We start from the raw sequence: 16,515 nt of genomic DNA, 5'->3' as shown, positions 1-16,515 counted from the left end.
TCTGAATATCTCTCCACATATAGTACAAGTCTTGTTACATACTTTTGTGTTGGGTTCTTTAACTCTGAATATAATCTTATTTACTACAAGAGAGAGAGAAAGTATACATAAAGCTATTCTATTATTCATTAAACGTAATACCTTATTAGAATCTTGTTGTCAATAGACCCTACATTTAGTTGTTTCGGAACACAATTTGAAATTTAAAAAACGTACTACACCTGTACAATATTCAATATTTTTTTTTATTTAGTTCTTAGCTGACACTTACATCCCTTCTTTCATTTTAAATTATTGATATTGTTTATCTTATTGGGTTTTGTACAGTCTATGAGCTTCTTGTATTAACTTTGCTTCAAATAAGATTCATGACAAACATGAAATGTGTTAATACTATTGTACTATCGAACACCTAAATAATGATACAGTGACGTAAATTAACTGCAGAAAACGAGTATATATATATATATATATATATATATATATATATATATATATATATATATATATAAAATTAACTTAAGAGGAGTACATACTACGTTGAAACGAGATTTTGAAGATCTCTTGTTTAAGACTTCTAGGCCAAAAGACACGAATGATTAATGAACGTGAATCATTATGAAATACATTTGCTGAGGTGAAAATGTGGAACGAAACGTGAAAACCCCACGAAAATCTAGGGTGTACAATCTTGTCCACCACAAACTCTGATGGTCAGAATCGAACCAGGAAGAATGCCACTCTATGAGTGTCACTGTACTATTGTGCCCTTCCACTACGATTTATGTTCTGAATTCTAATAATTAAAGTATAAGTTATAAACGTGTATTATAGATGGTTTATCATTATATAATTTTCAAAACATTAATATAGTAGCCCTACGTGATGCTACAATAGTTTAAATTTTATGACGAGTGTAGCTCGTCATTGTGTGATTTGGCACCGGGAGGCCATGACGAGCTAGACTCTCATTTCAGTGCAAGGAGTTAAACTGATGAGCGCAATACAGATGATATTGAAAGTAAATAACTGTATAAAAGTAACTAATTTCAATTATATGTTTTTTGGTACAAGGAAGCCACTTTTAACAAACACTTCCATAACAACGACAGTTTTTTCTAATGGCAAAAATATACGAATTATGAGAGAGAACCCTACTTTTTACTGACACTCAAACACAGATCCGGACAATCTTCTTCAACCCGAGTGTTTACTAATCTTTTCATAACGGACAGGAACTATTTGTCATACTTATGTAGTACAGAAAATACTTACTGCAACCTGAAAATAGACTTCCAATTGATCTCTTCAAGTGATTAACCAGTTACAAGTACATCTGATCAAAACTAGTGACCACAATATAATACGGTAGGCAACTATTGCAGACTTTTCCCCATAATCATCATAAACTGTCATGATTGTTAAGTTTTCCCTACACTTCTAGTATTTAATTATAATGTTGCACACATTTATTGGGTTACTTTTAGTTTTAAGAGTCAATAAGTGAATTAACGTATTTTTTGTAGACGTATGACTTTTACTTGAGAATACAATGTTCACACAATAATTTTGCAGGATACTTCCATATAAACACATTCCCCATGGATATTTATCTTTCTTTACAGAGGTGCGGCCCTCATTTCCCCAATAATTCGTAAATTGAGTGCAGTATCTCGATATTACACTATATTTACATTTACAAATAATGTATATATAAATACTGCACACAATTACCACTGAACTTTAAGTAATCTAAATTTGTGAAGCCTCTGTATAACGAACACTTGAAAGATAACACTATATATATCACTATATATTGGAGAAACCTGCAGACTATAGTTTAGCCCCTCCCTTGATCATATCCTGGATCCGCCACTATATATATATCTGGAGCTGAGAGGTAAACTATGCCACGTCACTTTTTGACCGAAAATGAGTTGTAACTTACATTAGAACGAGGAACACAAGGCAAGGTTTGAGATGTGAACAACTAGAACGCAGAAAGTGAACAATTTTTCCGTCAATAAACAATCGACTCAATTCAACAAAATATTGTCTTGAAAACACTTTTTCGCTTGTCCTGTGAAATTAATATTTTATGACTTACACTACTTTACTTCTCAGCCCCAGATATATCGGGTGTTCTAAAAATGGCGGCCACTGACCACAGAGAACTATTCTACAGATCAAAATAAAGTGAAAATGTTATACGACGGAATGTCTTCCAGGGCCTCCTTCAGCCGCTATGGGGAATCAAAATTTCACTATGTGGCAACATGGCATATTAACTTGGAAACGTTAGCACTGTTCTACAAATCCATCAAACAGTTACATCGATTGTTAAGATAATAAATAGTGCTACTGTCAACGTCTACTGATTTTAACTGTCATCTAGCAAGAATCGACGCGTAATTATTTGATGGATTGATGGATCTAATCTGAGACGTTGCCACATAGTGCAATTCGCGTCTCCAGACAAGGACCCGAAAGGTGTATATATATATATATATATATATATATATATATATATATATATATATATATATATATATAGGTTTGACTTGTAGAATAGTGATCTGTGGTCCTTTGGAGCATTTTTAGAACACCTTTATTTTCTCACTAAATGAATAATGCAATAAATTGATACTGAATTCTTAAATTGAACATTCTGTTTTGGTTATTCTATTCTGAGTGAGAACGGGGAACTCTAGTTAGTACAATTTTTTAGTAAAGAAGTAATAAGGTGTTGCAGACGGGACAAGTAGTGGCGGCCAGAACTGGTCACTCCCTCACTTTCCCGCAAGAATGCCTATACACTGGGTAAGTACTTGTCGCTAGTTAAGAGTATCGTCCGTCGGTAAAGTGTTCACATCATGCCTGACGTTGATGCAGCTTAATGAAGCTTTCAACGAAGTTGTTGACGAGTATGTTACTATTAATAGCAAAGAACTGCAAGCAATTTTTAACGAAGTAGGGTGTGGATGAAAAAGTGGATTAGTAGATGGGATGAACTTGGGACGTCTGCAAACCTTTTTCGCGAACTAGGCATTGAAGATCCCCTTGAACACAAAAGACATTTACGGATGTCCGTAAGAAAAAAAAAATTGATGAGCTTCTGCAAATGGCTGAACCCAAAATTGCAAAACAATATTCTTATGCGTCCAGTATACCTTCCCAGCGAAAGCTAGAAGTTATCCTTAGATATTTAGCAAGTAGTGACAATTTGCAATCATTATCTTTGTTATTTCGCATACCTGCTCCAGTTGAAGCTCTGGAAATTTTCTTCCTGAAGCTCTGGAAGCAATTGTTACATATTTGAAAAGCTTTATGCAAGTAAGTCGAAATTAGTAATACCTAATTAAGAATAGCATTTATATGAAATAATATAGATTTTATCTTATTATAAAGAATCGTAAGTAATAGGCACGAAGTAGTACCGGTATGGGTTGAATTAAAACTTATTGATTCAATACTGCATGTACCATCTTTTTAAGGCTTAATATTTAAATACCCAAAATTGTTTATTAACATATTTAAGGAAGAATGAAAAGACAAGTATATTCAATAGAATTGATGAGTATATTTGAGCAAAATATAAAAACAGTGAATTATTAAAGAAAGAATGATGGTATTTAATAGAACTAAATTAGCTAAACTAAGTTGTTTATAAATTAATTAAACCAAACATTTCTTTTCAAAACATATTCATTACTTAATGCAGGATTGTTTCAACATATTCAATCTCTTTTTATTGTAGTTACTATTACAGAATTAAACAAAGGAAACACTATATTTAGTGGCGTATTTAGGGGTCTGGCTATCGTGCTCAAGACCCTCCCCCCCCCCTCCGAAATTCTACGTACAACAATAATCCTTCTTACCATTTCCAAGGAAAAATATAAGAAATTATTTACGTGTTCTGCATAGCCCCCGTCCCCCGAAACAAAATCGTAAATACGCCACTGACCGAATTATTAAATTAATAATAAGTAAAATATTAAACAAAATCACTTTCAACATCCGAAAGTACACTATGTCTCAAAATGTTCAGTCTTTTTAATTTAATCTTTGGATTTTACCTACACTACTGAACAAAAGGAACACTGCAATACGAAAGTAATATGAAATAAAATTTAAACAAAATTATTTCCAACAGTGAATGTACCCTATAACTGAAATAATTCAGGCTCTGTTACTCAGTCATTTAAATTCATTTTTATGACGCTATAACAAATAAAAATTTATAAATCCTGAAGCATTATAATATTAAAGAGAAAAAGCTATGAAAAAAATCAGAATATAATTTGCAACGAACTTACTGAACAAACTTGCAAATACTCCCGTTATAGGACACCACAATGAATAGGACTAATAAAAAAAGTATTAATTAATAAATAGGCAAAAGTGAATTTAAAACAATTGGGTGTACACCTTTGTTCCTTCGAGAAGGAGACTATCAATTCTCAATTGCGTCCTCACTGGTGAAATCGCCGTCAGGTGGACTTGGTTCTGAAAGCAAAGGTGAATTTGTACTGTCAGTACACACACTGAAAGAATACACTGATCGAAGGCTGTTCAGCCTTTCTTCCGTTATCAACCCTTGACACTTTTCTTGCAGCCGCAGTTCTCGTATTTGGGCAGCAATATGTTGTGCAAACACATCATATTGGTCCACAGACTTATTAGAGGAAGCAGTAGTTTGAACTTTTAGGCGGTCATCTGAAATGTTTTGCAATTTATTTAGTGCTTGATCCAATTTTGCAAGTTTTCCAGCTCTGTGTTTTTTCTGTACACACTGGGACCGGATAAAGTTACTATGGGGGTTTGCATTAGTATCATTAGGAGATTCTTAGATATTTGGGGTTTCTATGTTTTCTGTGAACACTGTCTGATCCTCCTGTAGCACATCGTTTTCATTAGGAAGTGTTATCAAATGATCCTTTACCTACCTGAAATAAATATGATTTACGTAAATTAGTTAGCACAGTGTATTGTATATTTGTGTGTGTGTGTTTCAATGAGTGTGTGATAATAATATATGGGTTTGTTTCAGGTTCCTCGTTGTAGCGTTTCTATCCGCTATCGGAAGCAGAGCCTATGTTAAGAGGTCAACATCTCGAGGATACTGAGGCCCAAGGTAACGTTGACCTGTCAACACCACCCTTATCCGATTGCAGAAGGATCTACTGAGACAGGCGAAACCTCACAACGAATTACGAGATTGATTGATTGATAGTTCTGCATAAGAATAGAACATAAATACTTCACCAATAACAAAAAATATACATAAAGCTACAATAAATAAAAACAACAATTGTAAAGAATAGCCTTTATTACAATAAATACAACAAAATGTGAAAAACAAAAAAAATCAATAGTAAAATTAATATTCTTTCTTCTCTCTCTCTCTCTTTTTTTAAGATGCTGGAGTCTAATGGTCGACATAAAATTTTAATCAAACGTAATAAATAAAAATTATTATTATTTCAATTTGTCCTATCCAGTAATATTAACTTTCAATTGAAAATTAATAATTAAGTCATTAATTTCAAAATTAGCAATTTCCTAAATCCAAAATGATCCAGAGCTAGAGGGAATGAGAAGATTCCTTCGGTTAATCTGAAATCCATTCAAATGAAGCAGTCACAGATCCATCACGATCCATAGCAAAGACAATTTACAAAATTGGGGGGGGGGGGGGGGATATCGAATTTCTAGAATTCCATACATTAACTGTAGGCAATAACTATAAGGACTGACAATCAAAGGCAGTCTAATTCGTCGAGTAAAATTTCGACAGCCGTGCCCCATCACAATACTCGCCTACAGCAACTATCTATTAAATTCAATCCCAAATATAGCAAATATTTACTGAGAACAAAACCAGCGTTTCTCAGAGCAATCACCTGCTGAAATAAAAAAAATACACCAAGAATAATTAATATACATTTCGGGTTTTAACCCATTCACCAAAATAATGATGCTGAATTATCGATTTTTATCAGAATCATTAAGCGGTCGTGGACAAGCAAAAAGATTCTAATCACAAGCCAGTTGGAATCGAATTAACAACCCACAAACATATAAACATAGTCAAAGGACAACCAAACTAAATATATTTAAATGGTAACTCACTTTTCATAATCTTCTTACTCTCATTTTTACCTTCGTATCCTCTCAACATTTGGTCTGCATGTAGACTGTTATATCGAAAAAAGAATAATTTGTACTGATACAACTATTCTAAACTTTCTCAAGGTGACCATGACTTAGGTCAAAAGGCAAAAATGGGAAACCAATCTTAATAGTAAACTACTTCACTAGTTCAAAATTTCATGCTTCAGTATTATCGAGTATCTCGAAACTAATTCAGCATTCAAACAGAGAAGGCTACTGACCAAACTTAGGTCTAATTCACCCGGTGGGAATTTTACTTCAACTGACGAACCAACCTCCCACCTTGGCATTCCACCACACACAACTCGGGTAAAATACTATTATCTTCGTTTTCAAAAAAAAAAAAAAAAAGCACAAGAATTAGACCAAAACTTAGGTCAACTAATCCCTTGGAAACACTATTGGGCACCGGAAAAATACCTTCAAACTTAGGAACATTAAACCATTCATCAATTATACGTTTTTCAGAATGCAGAAAAATATCGTAGGAAGAAACGAAACAAATACTTCAAATTTCACTCTATTTAGAGATACTCGGCGAATCCTTGATTTAACTATTTCTGGTTTCATGCTTCCCATACACTATTTCGCATGCGGTCAAAGGCCAAATTTCAATTTTTTTTCACAACAACTCTTTCATTACTTCTTTAAAAAAAAATAAATAAATAAATAACGCACTTCCCGCACTATTATTCTTGCTTCGTTATACACACTGTAATTAACGTACACCAAAGATTATCGAAACACTAAAGAGCAAATCCAACAGAAACAGAAACTAAATCCCATTCTCCGGAAATACGAAGCTGCTACGAGGCACACCCGCCTCATACGAGGATTCACGACATAATTCACGTCCCTGAAGGACGTGAGTTGCCTCCAAAGACCATGGCGCTGCTATCGCTGGAACGAAACCACAAGCAGCGTAAGCAACCTTGAACTGCCAATAAAACCGAAGGAAGTTGCTTCTCTCTCTCTCTCTCTTTACAGAGAAAACATATACTCTTCTTTACTTTAAAAAAAAAAAAAAAGAAAAAGAAAGAAAGAAAGCAAGATCAATGACAGTTATTACATCTTAGTCAATTATTAAGAATGAATAGTACAAAATATTATCATTCTTCTTCTTTCCCCAAAACATAGTAACGGGATCGTTACATAGTACTGCAGAAGAATGGATTATTGTCCAAAAAAATTTTGAAGTAAAATTGAATTTCTCAGCATGCTGTGGTGCCATTGACGGGAAACATATCTCAATTAAACGCCCTCCTGCAAGTTGTTCGGAATTCTACAATTACAAAGGGTAGAATTCTCTTTAATTACAGCTTAGATTTATTAGCATTGGTAGATGCGGATTACAAGTTTTTATACACAGACTTTGAAACCAATGGGAGAGCAAATGATGTTAGTGTTTTTCAGTTATCAATTCTAAAGAGAGATATAGATAAAAATGACATCAACCTCCCTACAGACTATGTAATAATTGGAGGCGATGCCTTTCCAATGCGCACAAATTTATTGAAACCCTTTTCTGGTTGAAACCTTTCAATGACACAGCGAACTTACAAGTATCGTTTACCTCGCGCTCGTAGAGCTGTAAAAAATGCTTTCGGCATTTTAGCTGCACGGTTTATGGTGTTTGGTAAAATGATTGCCCTTGACTTAATGACCCTACATCTTATTATTCAATATGCATGCACGCTTCATAATTGGCTTCGCTCAACATCCAGTGCAAGTTATTTTAAAAGGAAGAGTGTTGATTTTGAAGACACAGAAACGGAGCAATTCACCCGAGCGATTGGAGGTCTACCAACACAACTCTACTATCCTTCGTCACTTTCTTTATAAACATTTTGTATAAAATGGAAATCTGTCCAAAACGAAAGAAAAATTCGGGCCCATCGCCTTCCATTTTACACAAGTTTCACTGTATATAAAAAGCAAGTTAACTTTTTGTAAATATTTATTTTTACATGCAAGTCCACACTTTTATCTACTTTTCTCCAATATTAAGGCACTTATCACATCGAACAATAAGCTTTTGTATTCCGTCTTGATAGAAGCTTGCTGCCTAAATTATAGATTTTCGAAGAATACCCCCCTTAAAATTTTTAACACCCTCCCAAATGAAAAAAAATTGGGAAAACCCCTGCAATATCCTGTAATTTGCCAAACGCCCACAATTTCTCTGTACACATTTTGCTTACAGAAATATACAATATACAAGAATAATTAAGAATTTGATAAATTTTACCTTGAGATTTGAAATGTAAGGCCTTGTCACGACTACTCTTAAAAACGAGTCAGCTGCCCTATATCATGCCAACTTCGGCTCGTACACTTCATCTAAACCTTTTCCGCTTGATTTAGATTCAACAACTTTTAAAAACTCTTGCCTGTAAGTGGTTCTTATAGATTTAATTTTTGATTGCAAGAAATTAAATATTAGTTACTGCACCACATCGACGAATAGAGAGGACAAGGGAGTGAGAATTCGGATATATAATACAGTAAAAGAAAGGAAAATGCGTGGAGTTATCACTCCAGCCAAAGGGGTAAGGCCTGTCGAAACATCAGGAACATTTGAAAGCAGAAAAGACGTGACACCAGACCAGAAGTTCCACATGCACTCTCTAAAAGTAACAGAATATCATACACTATACATAAATTACGTACATACTTTTTTTTTTTTTTTTTTTTTTTTTTTTTTTTTACGAGGAAACTGTTCTTGGGGGCATGAGTCCTGGCGAATTGTGACAGTGCCAAAACATAAGCCGTCAGAATACACATACCTAAAAAAATTTAGCGTGTCGTTTGCCTTTAGAACACTTGAAAGCAGAATGTAATTTCATGTCCAGAAATTTCATCGCATGTCTTTACAAATTACATAAATGGAAAAACTCTCTTTCTTATGAGAGATTTTATTTGACTTCTTGGCAACGTGCAAGAGAAAACATGTAATTCCGAGGGAAAAAAAAGTCAAGAAAAATTTAAAACATAAGCAAGTTATAATCAAAGAAATCTTTGAAACTTTTTTGTGCCAAATACGTCTGCATGGAGAATAGTTTCTGTCCGCTATGAAGAGGTAAAATGCGAAGGGGGAGGGGGAGAAAAGACTGTTCATAATCATATCTAAGAGTGTCCGTGATATTAAGGGATCTTCCCACAATAATACACACATTCTTACCGGGACAAAAAAATCTGTTCATATTGTGGAGGTGTCTATTAATGGAGTTTAACTATATATATATTAGTGTATCTGCATACAAAATGGCAGATTAAGCATTCTTGGTGGAATTAAGCACAAAGTTAATGAGCTTTTTTTTTTTTAATTCGGCAATCACTTCAATACCTTCACCACAAATTGTAGAAGACAAATGGCTCGTATGACGTTTCCTTGGATTTCCCATACCGTTCAATCTGTCCTACAGGAAATGGACTGAACTCGGCAATAATCACTAGAGACATTATGTATTGTCTATTATGTAGAGAATTGATTATTTCTTCGTGGCTACGTAAGGGAAGCCTGTGACAGAACCAGCTGTCTGAAAATGTGAATGGAAGTATTTTCCGAAGTTACAATAGATTCCTATCTTAAAGAGTGCCAAATTGTACATTTTGGTCTCTTCAGAATTTTTATGAGATGACAGAATTTTTTTAATGTTTTTCTGTTTTAGACTGAAATGCAATTAGATGTGATCTTTGTCTTGCCCTTGAATAACCTACATGATGCACAACACACGGCGCCAGGCTGCACGAATGTACTATGTAATCCCGCAAAATCGATTTACCATTTTCAAGTTTGTAAAAAATAGTTTACTTTTACCTCATACTGCTAACCGCAATTGCTAATCTCACAAATCTCTTGTTTCTTTCGTTACACACATACATAATATATGTTGTGTTGAGTGTTTTCTGTAAGACTGTTTCTCTCTCGCTTTTCGTTCGTAAGTTTAAGATAAGCCGTTCCACTTAACTTTGCTCGCTTAACACGGGTAAGAACACAAAAAATATAGCTAAATTAACAAATCAGACGTGTTTAACTGCACAGCGACAGGGATGTCATTTGCAGACTGCAGGTGTCAATTGTCCCCCCCCCCCTTCCTGGGTTTGAGGAACACAAGCTTTTTAATAAGCTGAATATTATATATTAATATACCTACATAATATACTAACAAAGTTCAAGAAATTCCTATGTAGGTCGTCAATCTCCCCCCTCCCCCTCTGGAATTACAGTATTGTACAGCGAATATCAAAAGTTTCACTCACCTGTCAATAGACTTCACAATGACGTACTGTATTTTCTTTTTCCTCCTACTCTCTTATCTTATTTTATTATTTTTCAAAGAGTGACGCTGTAATAAACACACGGGAACTTCAATATTAATAACTCATTCTAAACGACTTTCAACTCCACATTTCTTTCGTAAGTCTCTCCTTAAAAGTTTTATGAGCAAAGTTTGGACATAAGAATTTTAATTAGCTGCACAATTTATACAATAAAAAACAGTTACAAACTGGGTATCTTCAGCAAAAATATTTTTTCACATTAATTTGAAGATAAGCAATTTCTGGCTATTATATCTGATATTCTGGAAAACGTATTTGTCACTTCTAGGCATGTGTCTAGTGAGCTTATCGGCTAATCAGGCAATGTACACCTACAGCGATAGTTTGAGCTTCTTATACTAAAAAAATGCTATGGTGAAGTTTTGACCACGCCAGATTTCGTCCCGCGAGGTTTTGGCAGGCGAATCTTTGGTCTGCAAGACTGTGACCTGCGAGATTTTGTATGCACAATCCATATGTAATACTTCAGACATAGCAGAGTGAGCTACATACGTGTATACACTCCAAGAGTACATACTCCGTTACACTTCAAGAGTAAACTATCCCTCGTGGACATTCTCATGAAAGTTATTTATGCAACATTGTAAGAATATTAATCAAAAATTTATTTATGAAATATGAACAAAATCGCATGAGTCGTTTTTCAGAAGGTAGTCTGAAAAAAACTCACCCCGTGAGCAAACTACCCCTTGTGAATTTATTCGTAAGAAGGAATTTACCCAACATTATAGTTATTAATGAAACATTTATTTATGAAATACTAATATCACCTAAGTTGTTTTAGGAGAAATCACCCGAAAATCTCATTCTCAAAAATAAACTACCCCTCGTATATTTTTTGAGGACAAATGATTTGTAACATATTATCAGGTTATTAATGAAATACTTACCGGCAGTTATGAAATATGAACAAAATCGTCTGAGTCGTTTTTCAGAAAATCGTCCGAAAAAAAAATCATCCCAAGAATAAATACCCCTTGTATATTTTTTGAGGTCAAATTAGTTATGTCATAGTTATGTCAGGTTGTTAATGGGATATTTACTTATAAAATATGAAGAATATCACTTGAGTCGTTTTCGAGAAAATCGTTCGAGAAAAACTACCCCTTCTCGATTTTTTCCAGAGAAATGACTTAAACCAAAGTATGGAATTGTTATTGAAAAAAATGATTCATGAAATATAAACAAAATCGTTAAAGCCATTTTTGAAAATTTCGCAAATTTTGATTATCACCCTTCAGTAAACTACCCTTACTTTTAGGGTAAGAAGAAAATTCGAAAACTTCCCTGGAGAATCACATAAAACCTTAAGTTTAAAATTTGGTTTCGATATGTTGAACGGTATGGCATCTAGCCGAATGTACACCATTACGAACGGACAAACAGACGGATAGATATGGAAAAATTACTTTCTCGGTATTTTTGAGCCACGAAAGCGTAAATCAGTTGAAATCTCGAATTCTATTTTTTCACGATCCTTTCTCTCCTTACGTCGCTCAAAAGTAAAAATTAAATTGAAATGCTTTAACTAAGCCATAAAAATTTGCTCATTATCCGTTTAAGTACTTCAACTGCACCACAACGCAGACATTCTTATTAATGTTGTTCTTTTCTTCCGGTATTAATTAAAGCCTAATTTCTTTTTCTACTGAGATTTTCCGTAATACCTTTTTCAATCTAGTAAGGTCACCGAACATACGTGTACTAATCATTTGGGTAGAAGGAAAGAATTTCTACAAACAGTAAAGCTGGGTTTCTAAAAATACGGTAGAAACTATCATTAGCGAATTGAGTACCCATTTCAAGGAGAAAAAATGTGAAAAGGGTATTACGGAAATTACTTTTTTAGATCCAATGCGAGTTAATGACTCCATGAGAACATGTATAGACTTGTTAAAGTATGAAAGAAAATTACGCAATTCACCAATATAATGATTATATAACGCATCCACACCTTATAATTCCAATTTAAACTCCTTAAGTTTTTCTCACAATATAGAACAATTTTATAATTCAAACTTTTTTTTTTTTTTTTGGTACGTTATACAGAAACACTTTACAATATTAATGGTTTGTCGAGTACGATTTCCAGCACACATCTAACAGCTTAGCTGAAGTGCTGGCTAATATCGCATAAAGTCGCCACCAGAGGCGCTAATAAAAAATTTGACAATCAAAATATTTAACCAAAGACCCCATATGGAATCAATTGAGATATAATAAAAAGCTGCTACAACTCTTTTTTGTTCTTTCTTTCATTTTCAAGTAACTAACAGAGTGACATGTTACAGTGGCTGATCAGGAAGCAAACTGGAGTCTTAGGGGTTAACACACTGGCACAAGTCAGACACTGGAGTTCGATTCTCAGCTCGTTCCTACATTTTTTATACTTTGACTTCCATAGCAGCGAATTAGATTAATATATATATATATATATATATATATATATATATATTTTGTCAATAATTGTCATTACTGAAAGTATGAAAATAGATATCACACCTTTCATTCATTACGTTCCAAAGTAACACGGTTACACTGATGTTCAAAACATTCGTGCTGCAGACGAATTCTTCTGACATGAATTCATGCGTGCTCGCAAATTTCATTTCTCAAATATGAGATCACAAATCTCATATACAAATGGTTGTTCACCTGTGTGGGTTGTCATACGAAGTTTAAGTGTCTGACAATTGACAAGCTTTGCACCACGAAGTTCGCATTATTTTGATTGATTGTGGCTCTTCATGTGTGATGTGAAATTCTGTTTTCTTACTACGTTCCCACAAACTGCAAGAAATGAACGTTTGGTTGTGACTGATTTTATGATCATAAAATTTTCTAGCTGAAACGATCTTTCTGTCACATTCAGGACAACGATACTTTTTAATCCCTATATGTTCTCCCATATAGTCTTTCAACCTGTCCCTTAGTATATTACACATTCTACATTTCACACAATGTTCGTCTTTTCTATGAACATTCTGAATATGAATATATAGTGAATCGTCTGATAGAAATAATTTGTCACAAATTTTCGAAGCTAAATCTCTGATACGTGTATCTGAATGTATTATCAAATGTCGATGCAAAGTATATACGTGCTTCACTGAAAATCTTATTTCATGATATTATGTTTCTTCAGCATATAACTCTTACGATTTCTAGATTCACTAAACTTCTCCTCACATACAGTACAAGTTCTGCTACATATTTCTGAAATTTTGTGTTCAAGTCTGGAACATAATATCCACTTAATAATAAATAAGACTTCAGTATAAAAATTATTTTTATTGTATTAGGAAAGTGAAGCTAATACATAAAAAGATTTTTGTCTCTTTTTTTACTGAATGTATTACTATATTAGAACCTTATTTTATTGATGATTACTTACCTACTGTTCCAAATATTGTTTCTGACACAATGCGTACTCAACTGTCGTGACACAAAGAGACACAAACATAACTTAACATAAATATAGTAAAGCTATATGAAGTTCAATATTTTTCCTTGAATGCAACGCAGACGATTACGCCGTCTCTTCCAAGCGAAATATATGCTTTAACCGTATTCTGAATGGAATCTAATATATTTTTTATTTAACTTTGTTATACGTAGAATACGTAACAAAGAAAAATACGCATATATATATATCAGTCTCGTACTGATCAACTGATTGCTTTTTATATAATTTCTTATTAATATCCATCAGGTAGACTTACTTTCTTTATTATTTGTTCTTAATTCATTTTTACTTATATCTTAAGCTCGGAATAGCCGAAACAAATCAGCTGGAATGTTATACTTGATCAATGCAGGGGTATATACCTACTTTTGGGTCATCCTGTATATTTCAGTGTGGCGAGAAAACAAAATAGCACATGTATCACATATAAAACTGAAACGGTACTGTTCGAATTCAATCTTGGACCAGAGTTAGTATCTACCTCGAACTGGATCTTTATTATGTCATATCGATCAAAATGCGTATCCTAAGGGGGAAGAAGGGTTTGCAAATTTATATCAAAAATAGAGTATCTCACGACCCCTCAAGTTAGGACGATGAACTTGGCCGTTCTTCCGTGATAAGATGACAACATCGAATTCAATGTGGCGAAAAACAATTCCCTCTTCTTCTTACAAGTAGAATATTCGAAAATGCTAGAATACTACTTTCGTCACAAAATACTGTATTTTTGGCAGACATTTTGAATTACCTCTCACTCCTTAGAATATGCATTTTAATCAAGGTGGGTACTCACAATTTTCCAAAATGGGCAGGCTACTTTTTCGTGAACTGCATTGTACTATGTAAACACTATTGAATAACGTTCCTAAAATTGTGGCTCCGTTCTTCCTAGGGATAGAGCAGCAAATTGCATAGAACCGGCTCTGATCTTGGTGTTATCACAATCAACCCAATTAGCAGATAACCGAAGTTCCTTGTGGCTAAGCGCTTAGCGTATGCTTCTTTGCCGTGGGAGACCCGTGTTCGATTCCTGGCGGGAGCTCACGTGGTTCGTATCCTACGTTAAGCTGTACGTTCCTGTTTCATATAACCTCGCTTCCTAGAAGGGATGTTAAACTTAAATCAAATTAGCCAGTAGCTAGCTCATGGCTCCTCTACTATTTTTTATTTTATTTTGTTTTTTGGGATGGGAGAGTGGACTCCAATGCTTACATTTTGCTTCGCAATAAGTAAATATGTGATTTGAATCCAGTGACTAATCATCATGACTAAAGTTATGATGACTGAAGGACTGCCTAAAGTCCAACGGGTTAAGGTCCGGTCTGCTAGAAGGCCAATCAGCGGTAGAAATGAAGTCGGGGACGTTCCGTGCCAGCCAGTCCTGGGTTGTTTTTGCTTTGTGGCATGGAGCGGAATCCTGCTGGAAGGTCCACCTTTCTCCAGGGTACATGGTAGCAGACAGTGATTTCACTATAGGTGTTAGCACTGTGTCCTGGTACTATGTGACGTTGTGTGACGGCAGAATCATGGTAAAGAATAAAAGAATAATTTACCAAACTGTAATTAGGTCAGCAGTGATATAAGGAGCAGAAACACGATCAATACAGAAAGCACGGGGAAAAAATATTGAAAGTTACCGAAATGAGAACGCTGCATTGGATGTGTGGGATAATAAGACGAGACAAAATGAGAAAGAAAGAGTAAGGGAAACCTTCAAGATGTAGAGATATCTAAGAAGACTGCCGTGGTATGGCCACCTAATAAGAACAACAAATAACTATGTAGCCAGAAGAGTGGTGGCAATGGAAGTAGATGGGAAAAGAGATAGAGGAAACCGAGTAAGGAGAGAGGAAAGAGAAATATGGATATGGTTAAGAATGACTTCAGAGAAACAGATCTAACAGGAGAATAATTCCAAGATAGGGCTTTAAGAAGATGCTTCATCAGAAACGTCGACTTCACGTAAGTGGAAAAAGACGGTGAGGAAGAAGTAGCTACTTTTTCATGCGTTAGTAGTCTGTATAACACTATACGTGCGACGCAGATTAAACTAGAAAGTTCTGTTTTTTAACTACATTTTTTCGCTTCTGTCGCCGTCATTAAGTGATCGCATTGCGATATGGATTTATGTACATGTCTTACACGATTATCAAAACCAAGTCGGTTGGTAAACGTAAACGCACTTAATTGAGCTTTATTCGCAAATCTCCAGTCTGAATTGTGCTTTATTCCTGTATGTACACATGCTTTCCTTTAATACTTTTCTCGTAGTAAACCCAAATATCAATCATTGCAACAGGAAGAACCTTCTCACTTGACAATTCCAAAGACATTATTTTCTGAGCAGAGTCAACGTGCTGCAATATTTTTGTTTCACACATCGAGCTAACAAATTATACAGTAAGTCCAAAAGTGCTGTATGCATACAAGGAAATTTTTAGTGGCTTTGGAGACTGAAATTTTCGAAGAAACGCTTCACATTCTGCTGAAATAACTTTGAAACCTGCCAACTTACTCTTCAAGAA

General features: G+C 34.5%; 1 protein-coding gene across 10 annotated transcripts in view; it reads right to left on the bottom strand.

Annotated features, from left to right (window-relative positions):
* LOC145694663 (uncharacterized) overlaps positions 1 to 16,515 on the bottom strand; it is a 278,706-nt gene that overhangs the window by 187,690 nt on the left and 74,501 nt on the right. The window contains exon 7 of one of the 10 annotated variants that reach the window (XM_081771135.1): positions 3,560 to 4,949. The exons of the other annotated variants lie outside the window; for them this stretch is intronic. Within the exon in view, the coding sequence (XP_081627261.1) occupies positions 4,946 to 4,949 (4 nt within the window). The 3' untranslated portion in view covers positions 3,560 to 4,945. Of the gene's footprint in view, positions 1 to 3,559; positions 4,950 to 16,515 lie in introns of those variants that run through there. 10 annotated transcript variants of the gene reach the window in all.

The sequence above is a fragment of the Thermobia domestica genome, chromosome 9, assembly GCF_964235325.1.
Source record: "Thermobia domestica chromosome 9, izTheDome1.hap1.1, whole genome shotgun sequence".
Classification (NCBI taxonomy): Eukaryota; Metazoa; Arthropoda; class Insecta; order Zygentoma; family Lepismatidae; genus Thermobia; species Thermobia domestica.
The sequence above is the reverse complement of the archived record's forward strand: the minus strand, read 5'-3'. Positions and strand labels throughout refer to the sequence as shown.